A 24,702-nucleotide genomic window follows, 5' to 3' on the forward strand; every position below is an offset into this window, starting at 1 on the left:
AACACATAAACAAATATACATGAGAAAATATTAAATTATGTATCTCATAAAACGGATGTGTATGTATCCACATTTAACCATTATGCCCGCAAACACGGCGCACGGCAACTTTTTGCGCTGCAAAGTGCTAGGGCATGGCAAATTTCTAAGAGAAAGAGTAGAAAACAGAGAACAACAATTAAAATAGCAGCCAGAGTTACCGGCATTTGACTGTCAATACAATTTCAACGCAACGCAACAAACGAATGCGAAAAATTTACCGACAACACCGCAAACAGCAGCGACAGCAACAACAAGCAACACAATGACACGGTGGATAAAATGCAAAAATTTCGTGATATGTGTAGATAACGGTGATCTGCAATCTGTCTGGTTGACTGCCAACAGAAAACGTAGCCAATGAGTTGGTCAAAAATGGTAGTCGATATAGAAAAATGCAAATCACGATGATCACTATTTGTTTGTAAATGCTGGTGTCCAGCGAGCGTGATGTCATATGCACTAGAAGTCAATTAGTTTGCGGAATAGGCGGTGGAAACAAAAATAATTGTGAGATAAGTGGTGCTTTTTTGTTGATAAATTTACAATGCGCGTAGAAAGAATATAAAAGAAGATTTTTTTTAGGTCAAGAATTTGCTACTAAATAAACTAATAAATGTATCAATGTTCGACAGTCCAAAAATTTTAATTAGCCAATAACTTTGATTGCTTCAGATTTTGCTTCCCGCCAGTTTATTTTGTTATAAATTTCGCAAGTTACTTTCGCGTTTATCAATTTATTGCTCCTCACCTTTGAATATTTACAACACCAGCACTTTCTCTTTCCGAAAATTGCCAAGCGGAGTAAATACTTGTTGTTTTTATTAATGTATGTATCTTATGCTTTGTTAAATAGGTAAATTTGAATCTTTACGACACTGTAACTAAGTCGATATATTAAAATTTATACGTATTATATTTAATAAAGAAAGCATATGAATATGCAAAATTGGATATAAACCATTTTCAATTTATGCATATATGACAAAAGTAAAAACCCAGTAGTATGTGTATGTATATGTAAATTGGATACAAAAGAGTTGCCGCAATAGTTTCACATTTACATAAATTCAGCATCAAGATAACTTCCCCGATTTTAAGCCCTAGTTTGAAAGCTAAACTTGCCACAAAACAAAATCAACAGCAACCAGCACGAGTTCATAACGTAAACAACCACGACTACTTTTACCCTTTTGTGGTTTACGGCAGAGATATTTACCTTTGTTCAACCAATTCACCACACTTCATTCAGCAACATTGCTCAATGCATTTATTTTGAGCTATTTTTTCACATTTGCTACCTGCATTCTTGCGAATAAATGGAAAAATACAGCCATCAGCTGCTAAGTGGTGGAATAGGCATGTGTGGGGAAATTGTATTTTGTTATGTGCTAATCAATTAATTCGCCTTCGCTTGCAATGTTTTTCTAATTTTATAGCATTTTACACAGCCAATTAAATAAACAAACAAATAAATATAAACAACATTGGCATACCTGGTCGATCAAGCGATTGTCGTCGACTCATTGGCGATTTTTTTTAAATGTTTCGGCGGAAAAATGATGATGACTACGAGTGTGAACTTCGCTGAATTGTTGTTGTTGTTGCTGTAGTGAGGTGTGTATTATTTACTTCATTTGAACTGACTTCTTGGTTATAGCTTTCGTTGTTAGGTGTCAAAATTAATTACATACATACACACATTTTCACAATTATTTGAAATGCACTGGGTGTCTATAATAATTTCACGTTTCGTAGCGCCAATAAACGTAAAGCAGGCATGTGATAGCATTTACATATAATTAAACCGAAAGGTGCATAAGCGGGGAGGAGGCACACTCGCACTTGTGTTGCGTATGGGCAGCACGCAGTGTTGCTGGAGGAAGGATTCAGCGCGCGGAGGGGAAAACATGAAAAAACACTACGATACCGAAAATCACAGACTTTTTCCTTTTCAGATTATAGAACGAAGCACGGCTATGGGAAACGTAAAGGCAAATACGATATTAGTTAGCGGCGGCGTTGAGAAATTATAATTTCGTTTCTTCTTCATTTTTTCAAATTGTGCTCTATGCGCTTTGCATACATTATAAACACTTTTGTAATTCGTAGATACACTTCTTTTTATTTGTAGCTAATATTTTCACTTTTTTCTGCTTGAATAAATTGTATGCAGTTGTTGCATCAATTACACAAAACGCGGTATGCAACCTTCGTTTCTTTTCGATGCCGTCGTTTTGTCGTAGACGAACAAAAGAAATTTGTATTTGTGTGGTGGAAATGTCATGTGTAGAAAATTTTGGCAGTCCGTTCAAAGTGAATGGTTATATTCGCCACACACAACAACAACGTTCAATGTTCACAATGAAAACAAAATTCACTTTGTCTAGTAGTTTTTTATGCATTAACACTTTACATTCGCATTCGTGATTTCTCAACATGAAATGTTAGTGAAAAATCAAGGCGATGACGGCGATGGCTAGTGCGCATCGTACACTTTCCCGTCTCTTTTATGCATTTATTTCTATGATAGAGAAGAAAACCAAAGCAAACGAGCGCAAATAGTGTATTTTTCTGCAGTTTTACTATTTTCGATGCTAAAGAATTTCACTTTACGCTCACAGCATACATTATTCGTATGCGGTAAACTTCAAAATCTGTATTTTGGCGCTAAAATGTAAACGCTTTACGTTTATTTGTTATAATAAAACTATTTTATAGAAATTTAACACTTGATTTTCACCCAGACACACTGCAAGACTATAGAAACGGACAAGGAACTGCGGTGGGCACTTTTCACTGAAACACTTTTGATTGCATTCCTGTGCTATCTTCGTACACAGTTTATGACACTACGCCAATAATACACATTTAACTAATGTTTAATGCACTTTTCTAATTAAAAATAGTTTATTAATTCACACAAAATCGTCACTTTCGAGGAACGTCTTTCCAGTCGCCTTTCAACTCCGTGCCGTTGTGGCAGACTTGATGCTGCCACCTATGACCACGGAATGGTGTGGTGGAAATGTCATATTATTTTTTATCTATACTAATCTTGATAAAAATGAAAAAAGTTCTAAATTATTTAAGTTTATAAATTCAGTACCTAATTTACTGTTTGATTACCTAATTACTAAAATTACTTTAGTTAAATTGCGTTTATCAATTCTTCCCAAAAGTGGCAAGGCTGGTGATAAATGTAGTGCGAAAGGCAACAAAGTGGAAATGGAAGGAGGAAATGTAGACAGATGTTGTCTCTTGTTGTGGTTCATATGAGTGTGGTTGGCAATAGTGACTAAATTATGGGAATTGTGAGATATTTTTGAGCAGTGTCTGAAATGTTCATATTTAAAATTATATGCTTTTGAAGTTCGTATATTTTTGGATTGAACAATATTCACTATAAGATTGTATTTTTATATATAATAACATAAAAAAGGTAGCGTATTATTTTAATTGAGTTTCAGTGAGCATCTATTGTGAATAGGTTTGTTTACATATGTAAAAATACCGCGAATTTTTGCAGCTAACTTCATGATAAATAAATGGTCAACAAATATTGATTTATGACTGCTAAGTTAAATTTTATTTCAAAATTACGTTTAAAATAATTTAAAAGAAGTATATACGCAAATGTATTTCGAGATTTTTCCTCTTGGAGAGAAAGCAATGGTGTACAAAAATAATGTCGAAGAAGGTCTTGGTCTTGTTTCCAATTGGGTTGTATTTGTTGTATTACTTATTAGGCAAAATTAAAGGTATGATTGATGTTTCCTGATATTTAATGCACTAAATGACATTCTTTTAATCATTTCAGACTAAAAATTGTCAAATATGAAAACGAAGGCAGTCCCAAAGCATCTTTATAATAGTCCTTTATGGATATGAAAAATTATTTTAACTGGTTTATGCAAACCTGTGGCAGTTTGATAAAAGAAATTTTGAGAAAAATAGTTGTCCAATAGTTAAGAACATTGCGTGTACTCAAACGTATATCGGAAAAACTGCTTCAAAACTAAAAAAAACAGCTCCTAGTAGGTTATTAGATAAACTCATTTCGTGTGCTCATATTCAAAATCTGGCAATTTGTTTCAGCTCTTAAAAAGATCTCCTTTTTTCTAGAAACATTAGAAAATATGTTTGTAAATATTAAGAATCTGTATAAGCAATGAATACATGAGCTATATGAAAAGCAAGACAAGATTCTCTACAAGAAGGTGAAAAGTTTGGGTCTCATAATAATTTTAGGATTTCACAAATAGTCCACATGTCAAAGCTGTTCTTTTGCACTAATTTTGGATTCAAGAATTATTACGCAAGGTAGGATTTATGAAAACAGTACAATAATAAAGCAAAAATGTTTCTGTATACACAAGTAATATAGTGGATTGGAGGTTTAATCAAACTACTGATTGCGTATAAACTCTACTATCTCTCATGAATCAATTATTTACAATGATGAGGAAAGAGCTTATTATTAAATAAGTAATGTTGCTTCAATGGACTGGATATACATATGTTACATTCTCGGCAATGTGAGATAATCCTTGTATTATCTTCAGTTGTCTTAAACTTTGCCGGCGTCCTTATATAAATCGCCGATCAAATATAATGACGTGAATTACAACTCATGTTTCAAATAACTTTGCGCATTATTGGATGTCCCGTGCGATAAATTAGATTAGTTGAAAAGAAAAGTTTATTGCCACTTTGCATAATGCTGTCGGAGTTTCATTGTGCTTTTGTGTTAGCCGAATTCGGCAGTCATAATTTCGTTGAGCAATGGCAGCAGTGACAACCCAAAAGCTCAAGTGCATTGTTGCCGCTTACCTTAAAGGATCTGTAGTATTCAAGGTTTGTCTCAATCTAGGCAAGCGCACTTTTGGTTTTTAATGCCTTGTAAGGCGACATTTGCATAATCGGCAACAAAGTTGCGCCGGCCGCAATATACACACATATTTTGGTTATAAAATATATATGTATGCATACCTGTAGGCGCTCTTATGCAAATATGCAGGTTTATGTTGCCGCAATGCATATTTACAAATTATGATAGTTGCTACCGGTTCCCGGTGGTATTCAATTTCCGCCTATTCTATTTGCAAAGTCTTGTGTGTGCGCATTCAGCTCATGTCATAACTTTGTTGACATATAGTGGCGTCCCTGGGGCCTTATTGTGGCAAGTCAACTATTGCAGTAGGTTCGTAGTATGCACATATGTGTATGGAGAATCATATAAGGTACCACAAAGTAGCCGATCACATTTCGCATCGCGATTTGTAGGTTTTTTTATGTTTTAACAAAGGAAGATAATAAAAAGAAAGGAGATAAAAGAAATAAGATATTGGGGGTGATGTAAAAAATTATGGAAAGTTAAAAGTAGAAGTATATTTTGCCGCATATTTCGGTCTATACATTTCTTTTATTATTTTTCTTTATAAATAATTATGTTTTAACTAATTTTTATCGAAAAGTTTGAACTTCAAATTGAAATGCATGCACTGAATTATTTTTTGATGCAAAAACTTCTTCTATGATATACCATTATAAGTCAACGGTATTTTGTCATGTTTTATACTGTTGGCAGTAATCTGTAATCATCTTATTGGAAGTTGTTTAGTTAACTGCACACACTAATTGGTCGTTGTCACCTGCGGTCACCCGCAAAGGAAGCGAAACCGAAGCATCGTAAAATGTCAGTTTATGGAAGCAAATACAGTTAGAACAATTTTTTCTTGAAAGCGGTTTACAGTACTTTAAGAATTTTCTAACGAATTCCTAGGAGGATAGAAATTGTCTATGTGCAAGGCCATATTATGGCAAACGGGTTCCTACAACAGTGGGGTACACGTAACCGGAACGGACTCGAATTTTTATCCGGCCAACGACTGTCAACTCGGCAGAATTCTGTCGCTACAACCACAATAACAACAACTATTTATCTAAGATCGCGAATCGAGGAGAAATGACGACCGGATTCAAATCCAATTCGATGGTCATGTCTTCTGTGACCCAAAGAGTTTCGAGAGCTACTTTTTCGGGCAATTTATATAGCGACGGACAGGGAAAAAACGTTTTATCCAACAGTTGCGCAAAACGTCAAACCGACGGGTTCAAGATGTTAGCCAAAAGTCCAATTTATATAAATCCAATAAATCCAGTAAACTTGTTGCTGCTCAAGTACCTGAGTTCGACGGGAGTAAAGTTCCTCCCCCGTGACAAGTTCCGTCTCCTCGTCGCGATCTACACAGGGCATTGCAAGCTCAGGAAGCACCTGTCCAACATGGGCATGGTCTCTTGTGCTAACTGCCGGTTCTGCGACCTGGATTAGGAAACACCAGCACACCTAATCCTGGATTGTACAGCAATCTGTGGTAAAATGCTTAAGGCCCTGGATTCCATTTACTTCAGCAGGGATCACATCACCTCAGTACCGCCCGGCAAACTCCTGGAACTATTCAGGCTGCTGGGACTCTGGGAAGACATTTGATATATGAGAGGGCACAATAGACCCTAGGTTGCAGTGCATTACCTCATAAATCTATCTATCTAAAGTTCCCCAACATAGTCCTCACTACAACAACAACAACAATATATCGTCGACCACTCTTCGCATGTCCGGTATATGAAAAAATGGTTCCACTACTAAAACACGCCAACCTAGGCTAGCATTCGTATCTAATAATTATCTTTTCCTCAGTAGCGAAGACACTTGAGACCTTGTTACTGCCGACTTTTACACTCTATATAAGCCTAGCTAGTCATTGATTCCCGCTCTTTCCAGGGCTGAGGAGGCGGATCATACAATATCTCATCCATATTGTTTCGAGGTCAAAATTCTAAGTAAAGAGCTATTAAACAGATAGTTGTCCTCTCCCCGTTACTGCTTGACTTCTTTATCTCGAAATTCCCTCCTCTACCAAAGACAATTTCCGTGAAATCATACGCTAATAATTGCATAGTATTAACGGGGGATGAATTATCTAAACCTCTCCCCTGCTAAGTTCACAGCGACCACACTTACCAACTGATCGAAGGAATATAGATTAGTCCCCAAAATTCTTGTCAATGACAGTAAACAATCCCAAAAATTTGGGTGTTGTGTTTGATAGTCTGTACTATTTCACTCCATTAACGACCACGATCGTTACTAGACGGTCATAACCTCCTCAGCCCCCATATGGTGGATCTGGATGCAGATCAGGAGGATAAAGGCAAGTTAGGACACCGCTTTCCGATGTTCTTTGACAGATGAAACGTACATCAGGTTGCTGTTATCCTTAATAGTAAAAATTAGCAGGTTCTTGAACTATTCGTCTCCAAAGAATTTTTAGGAGCTGAATTACTTAATTAATTATTTAAAGTCGCATTTTTCTTGTTAATCTCGGCATACCTAACTATTTTTCTTAATGCCTCTCCAAACTCATAAGTTGGAAGACTCACTTTCTTTAGGGCCAACGGTGTTGAACAAGCTCTAATATATCTTTAGGCGACTTCGATATCAATGATCCGACAATTAAAAGTACCACAATCTAAAAACAGTTCTCTTTTGGAGCTTTCTAACTTTATTTTGAGTTAGGCCCAAGAGCTGTCATGGAGAAAACTGTAAATCGGCATGGAATTGCTATCGAAGTGGTTCGATAGTTGGACTTAAAATCTAGCCCAGATTTTCCAAACACACCACCGGTTAGGAGAAGAAAAGTAAAGCTCTTTTGCTGTGTATGAATACATACAAATACCACACATACATCCCGACAGATCTGCTGGCCAAATTAATCTATCCAATCAGTCTCTTACGTAACGACAGCAAAGTATCAAGAATATCAAGCCATGATCTGATTATTTTTGTTTTCTAGTTTCTTATCACCTTCTGGTATAAACTGCAAACAGCAGCCGGTCTGGACATTAATGCCACTGTCACAATACGTGATGCGTCGTACGCGGCCCGCGCATCGCTTGCATTCTTAACTGACAGCGAAGTTGCGTCGCGAAAGCTGCGAAGAAAGGCAAAAGAAATAAAGACGACACTGAGAACATGCCGGTACATCTGTCAGTATGGATTCACATGATCACCATGATCAACGTCGAGGCAGTGTCGCCACAATAATTCATTAAGGTAAGCGCGAAGAATCCTGCCAACACCAAATACAGGCGGACAAGCCGGCAAAAAAGAAGAAAACTAAGAGTGGATGAAATGTGGACAAAACAAAAAAACAGCAGATCAGTGGATGTGTGTATATTTACGATAGCTTACCGCCGTGTGTCAACTTTGTCGAGTAGCGGCGTCGGCTTTTATTAGGCATTTTATATATACTTGTACATATCTACATTGACTAGGTTGACTTTAGTATATAGCTACTGCTTATGGCTCCTGTTATCGCAGTTGGTCGCAGTGATCCTCTTGTTAACATCTGTAATGCCACTAGTCGGACAACTGTCGATATTATTGTTGACTTTTGCTTGTTGCAACAACGCGCAGTCGGGTGTGTACAAGTTTTGTACAACTAACGGTTTTTCATAAGCGGTTTAAGGTGGAGATAATTAGATTGAGATTACGTTAGCTCATAACTGTTTCAATATTTGCAAAATCGGACCGTAGACCACGCCTACTTTTCATATTACGCTATTTATCATTGCATCAGCTTCACTTGCTTTACGATAGATAACGCTAGCGTCGAAGTTATGGAAATTAAACTTAGAAATAGTAATGCTCCCGATACGCGGCGGAATAGAAATCGGTTTATGTTTACTCCTTCATATATCGTGTATTTCCCAAAGTAGTTCTGTAGACTGCTGCTGAGTTGGCAGTACTTTCGTGCATACAAATTAGGTTCCGTAGACCCAACTTTGCGGTTGTTTTAATGACAATAAACACTTCCAAAACTAATTTTGTGGTTCTTTGCTGCATGAAAATCCCGCTCCGTTCTGGTTCCCGACTTTCGCCATTTACCAAAATAATTTGGCCCTTTGCTCTATGAAAATTCGGGTTCGTTCCGATTCGGTCGACCCGATTTTCCAGGAGCATGCAAAATTTATTTCTTATTGTGGTTGTTGTAATGGCAAAAACCATTTCCCAAACTAATTTTAGGTCCGGTGATGAATAGTGAAAATCTGTGTCCCTTCCAATTCTGTAGACCCGATTTTCGGGAAACATGTAAAAATTTACTAGTACTTGTTGTTCTAACGGTAAAAACCATTTCTCAAACTAGTGTGCGGTTCTTCAATTGAAAAAATTTGGGCGGTTCCGGTTTCATCGACCCGACTTCTATGGTACATGGAAAAATTTACTTGTATTTGTTCTAACGGTAAAAACCATTTCTCAAACTAGTTTGACGTCTTTCGATTCGAAAAAATTTGGTTCCGTACCGGTTCCGTAGACCCGACATCAAAGGGAACAATGTACCTGCTCTTATTATGTAAGTTGTAACGGCAAAAACCATTTCCCAAACTAATTTTGAGATCTTCTGATGTATAAAAATCTGGATCCGTTCAGATTTCGGTGACCGGTCGCCTTGAGAGATACCTTCATAAAATTAGTTTGGTCCTGCGGATTAAAATAGGGAAAATTTTTTAATTTGCAAGTTGACAGTACACCAAACTCTGCAAGTGGCTCATCATTCTTATGCCTGCTATATGGTACAGAGGCTTGGACGATGACAACATCTGATGGGTCGGCATTACGAGTTTTGGAGAGAAAGGTTTTGTGGTTGATTTATGGTCTTTTGCGCATTGGCAACGGCGAATACCGGAAACGATGGCTGTACGAGATATACGACGGCATTGAAATAATTCAGCGAATTAAGAGACAGCGGCAATTTTGGGTCATCTGGGTCATGTCGTCCAAATGGATGAAAACACTCCGGCTCTGAGAGTATCCGCCGGGGGAAGCAGAGGAAGAGGAAGAACTCCACTCCGTTGGAAAACCCTGGTGGAAAGGGACCTGGCTACACTTGGAATCTCCAAATGGTGCCAAACAGCGAAAAGGAAGAACGACTGGGGCGCTGTTGTAAACTCGGCTATAACCGTGTTAGCGGTGTCTACGCCAGTTTAAGAAGAGGAATATCTCCTCTTACGCCTCCCAGGATATACCGATTTCGGTCTCTCCGATTGATTTGAGAAAGATTATTTGGAATAATAAATCAAGTAACTTCATAAAGTAATACAAAAAGGTTTATATCTCCTTTATCATATTATAAAATAAGCCGACTGCGAAAATTGTCGGTCACTAAACTCGCCGACAAGCGAATATACATACATACATATATTACAAAGGCAAGTTTTTTTTTTATAAAAATTCATTCCAAAATATATCTTTTAGAGAAATTGTCAGAATTTGCGAGAAAAAATTCGGTCTCGGCCGAACTTGGCATACCTTACTTGCTTAGTGTTATTATCGATTAAATAACTCATAATCTAAAATTGGTTCGCATAGCCACATTTTTTCCACTTTTGGCTTGCAACAAGCATATACACCCATACATAGGTATGTATGTGTGTACTCATGTGTGTATGTATGTGTGTATTTACGAGCTTGTAACTTTTAATTAAATGTGTACGCTTCATTTTGTCATATCACTTTTTGCTACTGGTGTTGCAATAGCAATTAAATGTCGCTGCTCATTAAAGATAAGCAACGAGCGCTGCAACATGTTGCGGCAACTCTTAGCTGCCGCTAATACGATCGTGTGCATTCGCATGTAATTCACCGTATATGGCGGTTGATAGCGCGTTTTAATTGCTTCCAATCGGTGGAACGTCTAATTCAGTTGCTTCATTTGGCAAACTGGTTCGCCGAGCCGCACTTGCTGGCTGGCTGACTGGCTGCCCGGCAAATTGGAGTTGTGCGGCATGCCGTTGCATTTGTTGCTGTTGTTGTTGTTAGCTTCAATCAACACATGTGGCAAGTTGCAAAATGATGCGCATGCGGAAAGTGGCATTCATTGACGCGTTGGCATGTTTACAATGCATTACATGGAGCGCCTCGCTTTGAACCGCCTGCCTGCCTGCCTGTCGGGCTGCCTACGTGCCACCTGCACGCCTTTCCGTCTGACATGTGCAACACCTATGTTAAGTAGTGTGATGGCCGTGCCATAAGCGTCCCGAAGTGTTTTTAGTCAAGCTATTTATTTTGGATTTAACGCGATGCAAAAATGTATTAATCACAACGGACCGACGCAGTGCCGTTTGAAGGCCAAGCAAAGTCGTGCGTTTGGTGTTGCGCAAAAGGCTGGAAAGGCTGTGTTGAAGTGGCTCTTAATATTAAAGTGATGTAATCATGAATTTGTGATGCCAATTGAGAGATGATCTTTAGAGTTTTTTTTATTGGTTTGGGCGATCAATTAGAATTTTATATTCAGCGGGGATCTTCTTCACGCTCACTCATCCCTCAGGGCTGAAGCGTTTTTTTTTTCGATGTAAGCGAGGTGACATCTATCTGTCTAATAGTAACATGCGTTGCGGTGGTGTGGCAGATGGCGAACAAGTGCCGCATTAATCCCCTGAAATAGGTGCGATGGGCTTGCTTGCTGGGGATTACGGGCGATATGAAAACTACATCAACAAAGATTCTTTAGGTAATCTTCGTTATTCCTACCTTGTTAATAAACTTCGACTAAATTGACAATCCGACCGCGAATAAGAAATCTATGATGAAAACTACATTAAACAAAGAGGATGTAGTCATGTGTAGAAGTTCACACAAGTGAGGAAAGTTCTCTCCCCGTCATTCACTTGGGAATAGCCAGAAACGAGTCTTTGACATATGTCTCAAGCATCTCACGACTTCCGGTCTTAGACCAATCATCCCAAAGCCAAAAACAAATCCGTTTGAAGGTGAGCTAAGGTTAGAAGGCGAAACATCTCTCTCCAGGGTTGTGGACTGGGTTTGGGATCCGCCACGTGAAACACACCCCCAATGAAAGGAAGAGAACAGCCTTGAGGTTGTAAACTCTGCTATAACCGCGTAAGCAATGTCTATGCCAATAAAGAATTAGAAGACATCAACAAAGGATCTAGAGGATATGTATTCAAGTGAAGCATGATGCAATGCTTGCAGCCGGGTCATGATTTTAGGGCATTGGAGCCGGTTTTGGTGCTATCAATGACCAATGGTTCTGTGGCCGACAGTTCCAACGGTAAAATCTCCATATTCGCCGACGCTGCTGGGAACACAATCCCCCACAGTTGCCCCGTAGCATTCAGCTCCTTCAAGGGTTGTTTGAAACGATTGACCTTACAGGAACATCTCAGCCCTTGGAACATTAGCAACACAGGGCATACCACAAAGTTGCTTTGTATAGTGTTGATGGTGGACAGAGCAAACAGCCTCTACTTTTATGCAAAAGGAAATTTACTAATATTTTAGGAGTAGTACAAGGTACATGCTTTTAAGGTCCCATCTTCATAAAACTGCAAAAGTGGATTCAGCGGAATGCAGAGTATGCGCGTAGGATGATGAGACGCTGGAGCACTCTCATTGCCTTTAACATGAAAAAACGGAATATACTCCTCGCTCCCAAGGCTTCAACTTAAGAGACATTGGACAGCAGTGGTTGTAAAAATATGGTATTTTACCAAATCCAGTTGCTGGATAAGGCTTAATTTGGTTATCAACGGTGAGCACAATGGGCCTATGATGGCATAAGTGCGGCATGCATGTCTGGCGCTCTTGCGCCTCATCCAACCAACCAAGGACGAGTAATTCTGTTTTGTTGCCTACCATAATCAAGGTGACTTGAGTGTGGAAGGTTGTAAGTTTGTATCGCAGTAAAAGTATAAACTGAAGCTTTTGTCCGCTTCCGAAAAAACCCCGATAGTTACTCCAGATTATTAGTAGTGTCATAGTTGAAAACAATCCGAAGGATTCAAACATGAATTTACCATATATACACAGAGTAGTGCTGGAGTGTTAGATTTTTAGAAGATCAATTCCCCAAGACCTTGGTTCGACTCCGATTTCAGTTTGTTTTAATAGCCGGTTTTCCTTGGGAGGCAATAGCAAACCTCAGAGTGCAAATACAAAGAGAAGCTGATGCTGCCTGTGTAATAAGTACCGCTCGATCTCCTGAAATTCGCTATGAATTCGACTTGTAGTTTTATTTTGAGCGGTTTTTGGAAGCGAGGTTGAGAGATTTTAGGAATGGAAAATAGTAATAAAATCTATAATTCGATTGTTTTCTTGTTTTGCAAGGGATTTGAAGAGCACTTATGTTCAGTATACGCTGGCTTTCCTTCATTGGTGACAACCGCAAAAATTGGTTTATCCAGTTTCAACGTAGTCGGATGTCGATTTTTCATGAGCGATACCCAGGTGTCCCAAAAATGGCGGCTACGGAGTATGATAGAAAGGCGATGAAGGTACACGACATAGTTGAGACGCTAGGCATCTCAAAAGACTACATGAATCACATGAATCATATCCTGCACGAAACATGGTTCCTCTGGTGTATATCAGAAACCAAGGAATAGTCAAAATAGTGAATTTCCCACTGGAATGCGGCAACCACAAAACATTGTTGACCTTTACTTTCGGATCTTAAACTTACAAACTTAATACTTCCAATCTTCAAACTTAATATGTCTCATGTTCACTGCTAGAGCAACCATCTAACTTAGAGTTTTGTGTAGAACTTTTTTGGCTGCGTTCTTTACGGAAATCTCGCAGCACTTCAACTTGACCGATTGCTTTACAGAATCCAAGGTGCCTATAAATCTTTTACTGAGACTGCACTGCAGAGTGTTTCGAGATGTTCAGTGTCTAGATTATATTGGTTAGTCTACAAGAAAGTAATAGGAGTGTAGAATTTTCTCGTCTATGTTCTTTACGCCCTCTTTCTGCTTATCTTTATTTCTTGCTTACCTACATATATTAATTTTTTGTTGGTACCAACAACAACGTTCATTGAAGAAATGTCAATCCTAAATTTTCAACACTCATCAATCAGTCTGCCACATGAAATGCATACCATAAATTCTGCAACTCTTTCTTCTTTGCTGAAATGTTGCCAATTACGAAGTGTCCACATTGTGTGTCAACGGAGAGACAAGTAAAGATTCGGCGTGATATTCGGCACCCGCACTTTCCGAACTGCCGAACTGAGCTGTCAATAATGGAGTTGACAATCAAACTAGTGTGATGCCACCGCGTGACAGGCTACTCTACAGCCAATCTTTAATCCACTATGAGTGTGTGTGTGTGTGCCGTAGTGAGCGGTGTCAGCCAATTATCAATTTCAGAAATGTAATTGTTGCGCAGCCAAAAATGGAAGTGGCCGCATTTGACTGCTTGACTTTGCGACAAGCTGAGCGCAGGTGTCAAGAAAGTCTAAAATCTAGCAGTGTCCGCGAGGGAAAAAAGAAAATGGAGTGAAAATCCGTCACGACGCTGGTGAGCTCAAATAAAGATTATGCAAAAATTATTCAATTCGTTTGTTTTTGTTGTTGCTTTGACAAACTTATAAGAGGAAGAGATCTTTGATACGTGGATGATGCCAAACATTTAAGGCGGGGGGATTAATAAGTAATATTGTAGATTTTCGAATTAATTCATAACGAGAAAGTTTGTAAGCGCCGATTTCATCGCGTTTCTAGTTTTGTTATTTAAGTATTCGTCTTTCCTCGAAGATCTTTTAGGGATTCTAGCTTCGCCTATCAAATGGAGACCAATTTTCTGTAGACTATGGTATATTTCTGGAAAACGTGATAAGAAAATTGAAGTTGATGGAAAGGATCGATTGATGTGAGTTCAACGTGGGTTCCAGCTGACGACAGCCTAATATCATGGCGTTGAAGCAATGCCTTAATCAGCACCCCAAAAAATCGAAAGCAGTATTTGGTATCAATTGGTGAGGCGGAATGTGCACCAATTCCCTCTTGGTAGGGTTCGAGAGTCATCTGAAACCCCTGCCATACTCTGGGTCCATTAGCTGGCGGCAATGCGACTCCACATTGAACTAAGACAAGACCATAGCCACCTCGAAATCCAAAGGTTTCCTGCTAGCCATGGTACCAGAATTAAGTATTCAGTTAGACATCGTATTTGGAATTATATACTGACAATCCAGATTAGTCAGAACTAGGCAGGCCCGGTTGGGTTTGTCCAAAAACGTGCCGGTGTCTGTCCCAGTATTGAGACCGCGTTTCCTATGCAAACCAGCGGTCGTAATGTCGAATTTTAATTCACGAAACGATTAGGTGCAGAGCCACATCGGTTGACTCAGGACCGTTACGGCAAATGAACCATCCGGCGGCAAGTCGCGGATAGACCATACGGGCTGTAGTAGTAAGTCAGTTGCGAAATAAGTTAAAACGAATAAGCAATTTCCGACGATGAGCGAAAGGAGTCGAGGATGCGGTACAAAAGCTAGCAGATCCGCTGAAGTTCTAGTGACAGTGGCAAATCGACACCGCCTATTAGACATATAGTATGTGCCCACATCATCATGCTTCCTGGTCAGCGTCTGCCCACCCTGTTATGTGCGGCTGATATTACATCTTGACCGATACACAGCTCGTTCGCACTGCCTGTCCTTGGATCTTCACAGAAGGTGAAATGGAAAGGGTTATGTGAATTTGCTCTGCTGAGGTGTCAGCCACGTGGTGTATTAGTTAACAGCCACTCCGGTCCGTGGTAAAGGAGTGTGCATTGGGCGCAGCGATTGCCGGTCCGTCCATAGTTTCCGGGGCTGGTAAAGTGAAGAACAGGCCTCAGGGAACTGGGGTAGAAGTATGATCTCTGAGAGTACATTCGTTCCTGTCTATTTCGGCTCGCCCCCTTACACACGATGCGCTGGAAGAAACAATTGGGTAAAGGAGAATGAATTGAGAAAAAATAACAATAGCAGTGTTCACGACTACATGAGCAGCAACGGCACTCAAAGCCCTGGCAGCAAGATTCTAGAAGCGGAATCTTCCAGGAGAACGCCGACCATTAACGGATTTAGCGTCGATCCGAACCGTAAGCATCTTGAAATATTTTCATTAACATGATAACCAGAAAATGCTTGGAATGATTTTCGATCTATTTTGGGCACTTCGGTGTCTATGAAGATAATATCAAGAGCTCAAGCTGTTAAATAGTTGGCTAATCTAATAAGATTACTTTTTTTGATATAGTAAATCTATCGGTTACTTCTAAAAGCTGGGTTACAGCCAGCCATTACTTTTGGGTGGTTCGGTTAGCCCTCAACCTAATCTAAGCGAGTAATAAGATGCTCAACAACCTCCAGAAGATTAAATTGGTCATAGGAAATTATCTAAAATATCACGTCAGCTTGAAGCTTTCCATATTAAATTTCAGAATGAAAGCTCTGACACCTCAACTCAGTCAAAATTCGTCACTTCAGATATCTATAATTAAGGCACGGCAATCTTATTTGAATATCGTTATTATTATAGCCACGAAAGATGTATCAAGTGTCACCACACATGGCGCAGAGTTGCATGCGGCGTACAAAATGTAAATTTCACTTGAAACTTTTGACATTGACAGTGCACACATATACACACACACATTTAAATATTCGTGAGCACTTTTCTACCACATAACTTATGGAGAGTGCAGGAAGTGGCTGCCTGTAATAACGGTTATCAGGTTGTCACCCACTGGCCGCGCAAGTGCAACGTAAGTGAGTTGACAGTGCCACAGGCAATCGCTGCTATTGATTTCGCACCGGCCAATGTTGCTACGCTGGCCACAGTTCCCTTTGTGCGCCCGATAGCCAGTGCGCAAAGCTTTTAAAACGACAACACATATATACAGACACAAGCAGACACATTTTCCTTTGGCAGTAGTCGCATTCCCCGTGGGAATATGCAATGAGCTATATGTAGGCCAACACATCAATACTTGGCGATTACTTCCCAGAATTCAACAAGGCATAGAATGCAACGAATTGCATAAAATAATGCCGATAATGTCTATATGTGTGTACATATGTACATATATGTATGTAGGTGCGTATGTGGCAGCAAAGCTGACATATGTGGCTGGTATGTGCGCCCATTTCATTTGTGCCACAAATGGCTTAATGAGTAAATTAATTCTTCGTCGATTTATAAATTGGCGCAGCTTAGTGCTCGCTGCGCCTTTGTCTGTCTCACAGCGGCGGCTGTTGCATGCACTTGTTGACTTTAATCAGTAATAAAAAGTCAATTAACGCTTGAAAAACTGTATTGGCGTCCATAATTGATTGGCCATATGTGGCGGCGAGTCAAGCTTGTGGGATTTGTTGTATCACTTCGTTGTGGACTCGTAAATATTCCAGTGCTCGTTGCTCTCGAAAAGGTGTCAATGTTTCTGAAAAAGTGCGCTTGAGCAAGTTGCATTGCGTAGTAATTACTGTATTTCCAAACCGTCTGCTAAAGTTCTCCATGTATTGTGCAATATTGCTTGGCCTTAGTTTTCTAATGAGCCAAGCAACTTAAGAAAATATTAATTTGAATCATGTCTCGAATGAGGATAGTGTGATAGGTCAAAGCAATATTGAAGCGCCCGTGTGCGTATGCCATATTGCAACTCGAATGCCGAAGGCACGACCTACTCCTAAAACAAAACCAAACCGTGCTAGATCGTCGTAAAGACAGGCCTTGGCTGGTTGAAATCCGGGTCGATTCAGGTAATGTAGAGACCGCTGTTATGAAAATGAAAATAATAGACTCCGAAATACTAAACCTATGTCCTGCATGCATGAGTCGCCGCAAGCTGATTACTAGCTCTTCGCATGCCGTGTAAAATCGATTTATGTAACACTCCTGTCCCTGTAGTCTGACATCTATCAACTAGTTTCCAGCTGTGAACGAAACCCTGTAATCACTATAGTACAGCTTTGGAGCGCCGTTAGCTCTGCTTTCTCCAGAATGGTTAAGGAAGCGAAGCAAATGGGTCTGGTAACTAACAAGGCCAAGAAATATCTCCAGTCATCAAACAAACAGTGGGCGCCCTCGCGACTTGGCTCCCACATCACTCTTGATGGTCATAGTTTCGAAGTCGTAGATAATTTCGTCTATCTTGGAACCAGTATTAACAGCAACAACAATGTCAGCCTCGAAATCCAGCGCAGAATAACTCTTGCCAACAAGTGCTACTTCGGACTGAGTAGGCAATTGAGAAGTAAAGTCCTCTCTCGACGAACAGAAACCAAACTCTTATAAGTCACTCATTATTTCCGTCCTGCTATATGGTGGAGATGTATGGGCGATAACAACATCGATGAGTCGACGCTACGAGTTTTCGAGAGAAAGGTTCTGCGGAAGATTAATGATCTTTTGCACATTGGCCACTGCGAATATCCCATTCGATGGAATGATGAGCTGTACGAGATATATATACGAAGAGACTAACATAGTTCAGCGAAGTAAAAATAGCGGCTACAGTGGTTAGGTCACGTCGTCCGAATGGACGAAAACGCTCCAGTTCTGGAAATTTTCGACGACATACCCGCCGGGTGAAGCAGAGGAAGAGGAAGACCTCCATTCCGTTGAAAAGACCAGTTGGAGAAGGACCTGGAATCACCAATTGGCGCCAAGCAGCGAAAAGGAAGAACGACTGATGCGCTGTTGTTAACTCGGCTATAACCACGCAAGCCAATAAAGAAGAAGATAGTCTTTTTGCTCGAACCCTTTCCGCGTAATAACCGTACAGCATTAGTTCGAATGTTTAGTGTTGCGGTGGCTTTGTTCAGTTCGAGTGGATTAAGAGCTGCCCGAGTTATGTTTTTGCTGTTGTAGATTCATAAAATGTTTCTCAAATAGTTTTGCAGAAAGCCACCAAGTTGCCAGTTCCTAACTGAAAACGGATCCATTTCGTCATCGGCAGTCTTGGGAATGGCTTCAGAAGCCTAGAGAGCGCAGGCTTTTACTAAAAGACCATAAAAAATCAAAGGTATTGCAAAGTGGCAAATCATCCTAACTAAAATTGACGACAGAGAACCGATATTTTAGTCAACATCTCATCGTGGATGTAGTAGTCTTGTAGGGATACCAAAATTCGACACACGCAACTCTCGAAGCAATTTTTTTGACTATACGGTCACCTTTCTGAGTTTTGCTGATCTTTATTTCTTCTTCTTTAAGTTAAGACGAGTTTGGTTAAAAACTACTTAACACACTTCTTCTCAGCAGGCATCTCTCTTCCGCCTAACTCTCTTCTCTTTCCAAATTTGTTTTTTTATAACTCTTTAGTTCTTTATAGCGGTCCTTAGTGTACCACTTTGTACGCATTACGATCACCGTTAATTTTATTTGTCTAAACTTTTGGCCAGAATCGTCATGGAGTTTGATCAAAAAACTCTTTTCTAAGTCTACATACATACGTACATATGTCACTAAGCACCGAAACACTATTTCGTTTTCATTTTGCACTTTCCGTACGACAAATAACACTTTAGCCCCGCAGTATAATAATGGTGGGTAATAAAAATAAGCGCAACAAAACGGAATCATTTATAATGTATGAATAACAACAATATTTACCGACAACATATCAACGGCAGCAAGCAATTCATTGCATAATTCCAAGGTAGCAAAGCGAGTGTGTCGAACCAAACACACTGCCCACCGGAATGATGGTATCCAGGACCAGAAGTGTAGCGAACCGGCAACGCAAGCGCAGCGAAGCCGGCTCGCCAATCAGGTCTGCGCGCCTGCCTGGGGACTGCGTGTGCTCATCCATCATCGGCGTTGAGTGCGTCCAACTGTTCAAAGGACAGCCAGCGATTACTCGCTGCGGTTGCGGACACCAACATTCTACACATGCGATCCAGAGCTCCGCCGTTGTGCCAGCTGCTCTTGTTCTTGCGCTGCCTCGCCAGCTGGTTGTGCTGTTGTTGCTGCTGCTGGTCTTGTTTGCGGTGTGTAACTCTTTCACTCCGCTTATGAGTTATGGCTGTGTACCGGCAGCAGTGGCCTTGTCATTAAAGCCAGCAAAGCGATCAACGCACACATGCATCAAGATCGAATTGCACATCCACAACGTGTATAATATTTATTAAGCACGCTTGGCCCCAGCTATGCCATTATGTCGTCGCCGTCGCCATCATCTTTGTTGTGCGATTTGTTGTGGCTGCTGTGGGGGGAGGGTAGGCGGTGGGTACACCTTCCTTCCTGGTCTATAGCTTTGCAATTGTAATTGTGCAATTGTTGCAACATGTTGTTGGGTGTTTTTTTATTGCTGCATTTGTTGTTGTATTGCTTACTTGTTGCTTTGACCAGCGGACATGCTGGCATGTCAGTAGTGGAAATGACTTCCAGCCGCTCTGTCGCATGGCTATTCATATGTGTTCGTATGCGTGTGTGTTCTACAACTATCGAACAAGTGTAGGCAACATGCGTCACTTTTGTAGACCGCCGTCACACACCCTGTTCCACGAATATTCCTGCGAAAGAACTACTAAATTATATACGTACTCACAATTTAGGGATGCCTGCTTTGTATTTGCTTTTTTGGCCATTTTTTTAGAAAGGCTTCAATGCATTTCTCTCTATATTCAACAAAGTTAGGAAAGCGACGGTTAGGCTTCTGTCTTGTAGGTTTATTTAAATAGGAATAGCAGGTAAACCTCGAAGGTTTCTAAACCTGTTATTTCCTTGTACCGGAACAGATCTGGATACACCCAGTCAAAAAGTCCATTGCAGGTTCCATAGCTTCATTTTATCAGGTACATATAAAAAAAGTTAAGTATCTCATGAGTCTTCGAGTTGCCGAAACACAGAAAACATAGCAATTGGGTAGAGATCTTTAAAGTTGTATTGTCTGGTTCTTAATTTTTGTTCTTTAGGATGGTCATAACTGTTTACGACGACCTTAAAGTCTTCGAATCCTCAGAATCTGCTGCTTTAACTTTGTTATAATTTTTTTGTTCCATAAGTTCGAGGAAAGCTACCGAGTTCTTGTCGGATATAAAGCTTAGTCCATTCCGCTGCCTTAGATCCGGTTGTCGTAGACATATAATATTATATTTTACCGAGAAAATATAAGTTATACTGCTACCAGAGATATCGATAAATCCTGTGGACAACTGGAATATATTTTTTGCTAGCTGAAGTCGACGTGTGGTCGCGATTAGAAATAACTTGTTCCTATAAAGTTTAACTTACCCTGAATCCGAACTTGGAAACAGGCCAGGTACATATACGATCGGGCATCGCCAGCTTCTTCTTCTTTATTGGCGTAGACACTGCTTACGCTGTTATAGCCGAGTTTACAACTGCGCGCCAGTCGTTCTTCCTTTTCGCTGTTTGGCGCCATTTGAAAATGCCAAGTGTAGACAGGTCCTTTTCCATTGAATACTTACAGAGCTGGAGTGTTTTCGTTCATTCGGATAACATGACCTAGTCACCGTAGCCACTGTTTCTAAATTTGCCGAACTATGTTAGTCTCGTCGTATGTACTATATATCTCGTCCAGCTCATCGTTCCATCGACTGCGGTATTAGCAGTTGCCAATGCGCAAAGAACCATAAATCTTCCGCAGAACCTTTCTCTCGAAAATTCGTAACGCCAACGCATCAGTTGTTGTCATCATCCATGCCTCTGCACCATATATTAGGAAGGGAATGATGAGTGACTTGTAGTATTTGGTCTTTGTTCGTCAAGAGAAAACTTTACTCCTCAATTGCCTACTCAGTCCGAAGCAGCACCTTTTGGCAAGAGTTATTCTGCGTTGGATTTCGAGGCTGACATTGTTGTTGCTGTTAATACTGGTTCCAAGATAGACGAAACTATCTACCACTTCGAAGTTATGACTGTCAACAGTGACGTGGGAGCCAAGTCGCGAGTGCGATGACAGTTCGTTTGATGACAGGAGATATTTCGTCTTACCCTCGTTCACAACCAGACCCATACGCTTCGCTTCCTTATGCAGTCTGGAGAAAGCAGAACTGCATGATATCAATATCTGCAGTCAACGTGTGGGAGTCGCCTTCTCTCAAACCTCGTTTGGTATCGAACGGCTCGGAGAGGGGGATCTATGGCTCCAGTTATAAAACTCATATACATATTAATAATTATAGTTTTTTAAGTATAATTTGATACATGGCAACCCTGAATTCAAGATACATATGGCTTATGCCTGCTTGTCTGTCTGCACAAATGCCTGCATGTCTAATATGCGAGTTTATTTTTATGTTAACTAAAATAGCTCTCCATTGTAGATCCCTATAGCTGCCATGGTTGATAGGCACTTTGCTGTTGTTGGCATTTGTGTTTCCTTAATGTTAGTAATACGGTTCGAGTTCGGGTTCGGGTTTTCGCTCAGCACTTCCTTAATCTGATGATTTATTTTGCCTTCATTTCAATTGCACGTAAATTGCATTTTCATATTACTTAAAGACGCATTCATATTCGCACAAGTGCCTGCACACGCACACACACACACACACTCATGCATATACACATATGTTGATAAATATAGGCGCATTGAGGAACCAGACGGGTCTTCAAGTAAATTGAGCTGCCTTGAGTTACCGCAACTCCAATGCGTTTTCACATACACACGCATACAAACTCATACACTAGCATATACATACAGACATGTGTAAAATATTGAAGTAGACAAGATTATGGGTATTAGAAGAGCACTTAAGAAACATTATATATTTTACTGTAAATAAATTTGTTTTTATCTATGTATATACTGACAACTATATCGAGTATTGTTTATAAATAAATAATTATTATTAACACTCATTTGAACTAACGGTTTCTTATCGATTCGAATAAGTGCCATAATCATGATTTTAAGTAATAATATAATATAGGTGGATATGTAATTGGGAACTAAGAAATGTTATGTCTTTCTGAATATGGGAAATGTGCTCAGAGGCTTAAAATTTGCTACCGAGGCGGCTGGATTGCTACCAGAAAATATCATTATACCCTGATTACGCTTTATTAAGTTTCCCACGGAGTTTGTAACACCCAGAAGGAAGCGTCGGAGACCCCATAAAGTATAGATAAATGATCAGTATGTTGAGCTGAGTCGATTTAGCCATGTCCGTCTGTCTGTCTGTCCATCTGTATATATACGAACTAGTCCCTCAGTTTTTATACTCACGCAACAAAGTTGCTAAGGAGAGTATTATAGTTTTGTTCACATAACGGTTGTTTGTAAGTCCTAAAACTAAAAGAGTCAGATATAGGGTTATATATACCAAAGTGATCAGGGTGACGAGTAGAGTTTAAATCCGGATGTCTGTCTGTCCGTCCGTCCGTCTGTCGGTCCGTCTGTCCGTCCGTCTGTCCGTCCGTCCGTGCAAGCTGTAACTTGAGTAAAAATTGAGATATCATAATGAAACTTGGTACACGTATTTCTTGGCTCCATAAGAAGGTTAAGTTCGAAGATGGGCAAAATCGGCCCACTGCCACGCCCACAAAATGGCGGAAACCGGAAACCGAAAACCTATAAAGTGTCATAACTAAGCCATAAGTAAAGATATTAAAGTGAAATTTGGCACAAAGAATCGCATTAGAAAGGGGCATATTTGTACGCAATTTTTTTGGAAAAGTGGGCGTGGCCCCGCCCCCTACTAAGTTTTTTGTATATATCTCGGAAACTACTATAGCTATGTCAACCAAACTCTACAGTGTCGTTTCCTTCATACATTTCCATATACAGTTCAAAAATGGAAAAAATTGGATAATAACCACGCCCACCTCCCATACAAAGGTTATGTTGAAAATCACTAAAAGTGCGTTAACCGACTAACAAAAAACGTCAGAAACACTAAATTTTACGGAAGAAATGGCAGAAGGAAGCTGCACCCAGGCTTTTTTAAAAATTGAAAATGGGCGTGGCGTCGCCCACTTATGGACCAAAAACCATATCTCGGGAACTACTCGACCGATTTCAATGAAATTCGGTATATGATATTTTCTTAACACTCTGATGACATGTACAAAATATGGTGAAATCGGTTCACAACCACGCCTTCTTCCAATATAACGCTATTTTGAATTCCATCTGATGCCTTCTCTGTATAATATATACATACATTAGGAACCAATGATGATAGCGGAATAAAACTTTACAAAAATACGGTATTTGAAAAATATGTAAATGACGGATAATGAAATCTCGATTATCACTTTATCATGCGAGAGTATAAAATGTTCGGTGACACCCGAACTTAGCGCTTCCTTACTTGTTAAGATATCGTTTTGTAATTTTGCAAACAACATTTTCTCTTCAAGTATTTACTCATTTGACGGAACTGCTAATATTAGACCACTATAGCATATAGCTGCCATACAAACTGAACGATCGGAATCTAGTGCTGGTATGGAAAACTTTTGCAATGGACGAGATATAAGGCAACAATGTAATATCGGAAGAAATTTTTCAGATCGGCTCACTATAGCATATAGCTGCCATACAAACCGAACGATCGAAATCAAGGGCTGGTATGGAAAACTTAAATTTTGTGTGCGGAATCAAATTTTTGGTGCTGAAATGTTCAGATTATGGGTGAAAGGCCTTCGGTGATAATTGTTTGTCGTACAAATTATTCAAAGAGGGTCGAGAACGCGTTGACAACGAACCACGTCCAGAACGGCCATTAACATCAACTGATGATCAACACGTCAATAAAATAAAGGAATTGGTGCTTGAGAATCGAGAATTAAGAGACAGAGATCTGACTGGCAACGTTGGAATAGCGACAGGAT

At 39.9% G+C, this 24,702-nt stretch overlaps 1 protein-coding gene and 2 long non-coding RNA genes across 8 annotated transcripts in view; 1 reads left to right on the plus strand and 2 right to left on the minus strand.

The window, feature by feature from the left end:
* Positions 1–1,721, minus strand: part of LOC126766426 (mucin-5AC) — a 104,501-nt gene extending 102,780 nt beyond the window's left edge. The window contains exon 1 of the mRNA XM_050484215.1: positions 1,536–1,721. Coding sequence (XP_050340172.1) covers positions 1,536–1,566 — 31 coding nt within the window. The 5' untranslated portion in view covers positions 1,567–1,721. The remainder of the gene's footprint in view (positions 1–1,535) is intronic.
* LOC126767064 (uncharacterized) overlaps positions 1–24,702 on the minus strand; it is a 448,370-nt gene that overhangs the window by 107,440 nt on the left and 316,228 nt on the right. The window lies entirely within an intron of this gene.
* The window catches only part of LOC126767017 (uncharacterized), a 145,187-nt gene continuing 124,052 nt past the window's right edge, over positions 3,568–24,702 (plus strand). For 4 of the 5 annotated variants that reach the window (XR_007668986.1, XR_007668987.1, XR_007668983.1 and 1 more), the window contains exons 1-2: positions 3,568–3,800; positions 3,860–4,362. This is a non-coding gene — a long non-coding RNA (uncharacterized LOC126767017). Of the gene's footprint in view, positions 3,801–3,859; positions 4,468–24,702 lie in introns of those variants that run through there. The other variant, XR_007668982.1, reaches the window with a different exon arrangement.

The sequence above is a fragment of the Bactrocera neohumeralis genome, chromosome 2 (assembly GCF_024586455.1).
Source record: "Bactrocera neohumeralis isolate Rockhampton chromosome 2, APGP_CSIRO_Bneo_wtdbg2-racon-allhic-juicebox.fasta_v2, whole genome shotgun sequence".
Lineage (NCBI taxonomy): Eukaryota > Metazoa > Arthropoda > Insecta > Diptera > Tephritidae > Bactrocera > Bactrocera neohumeralis.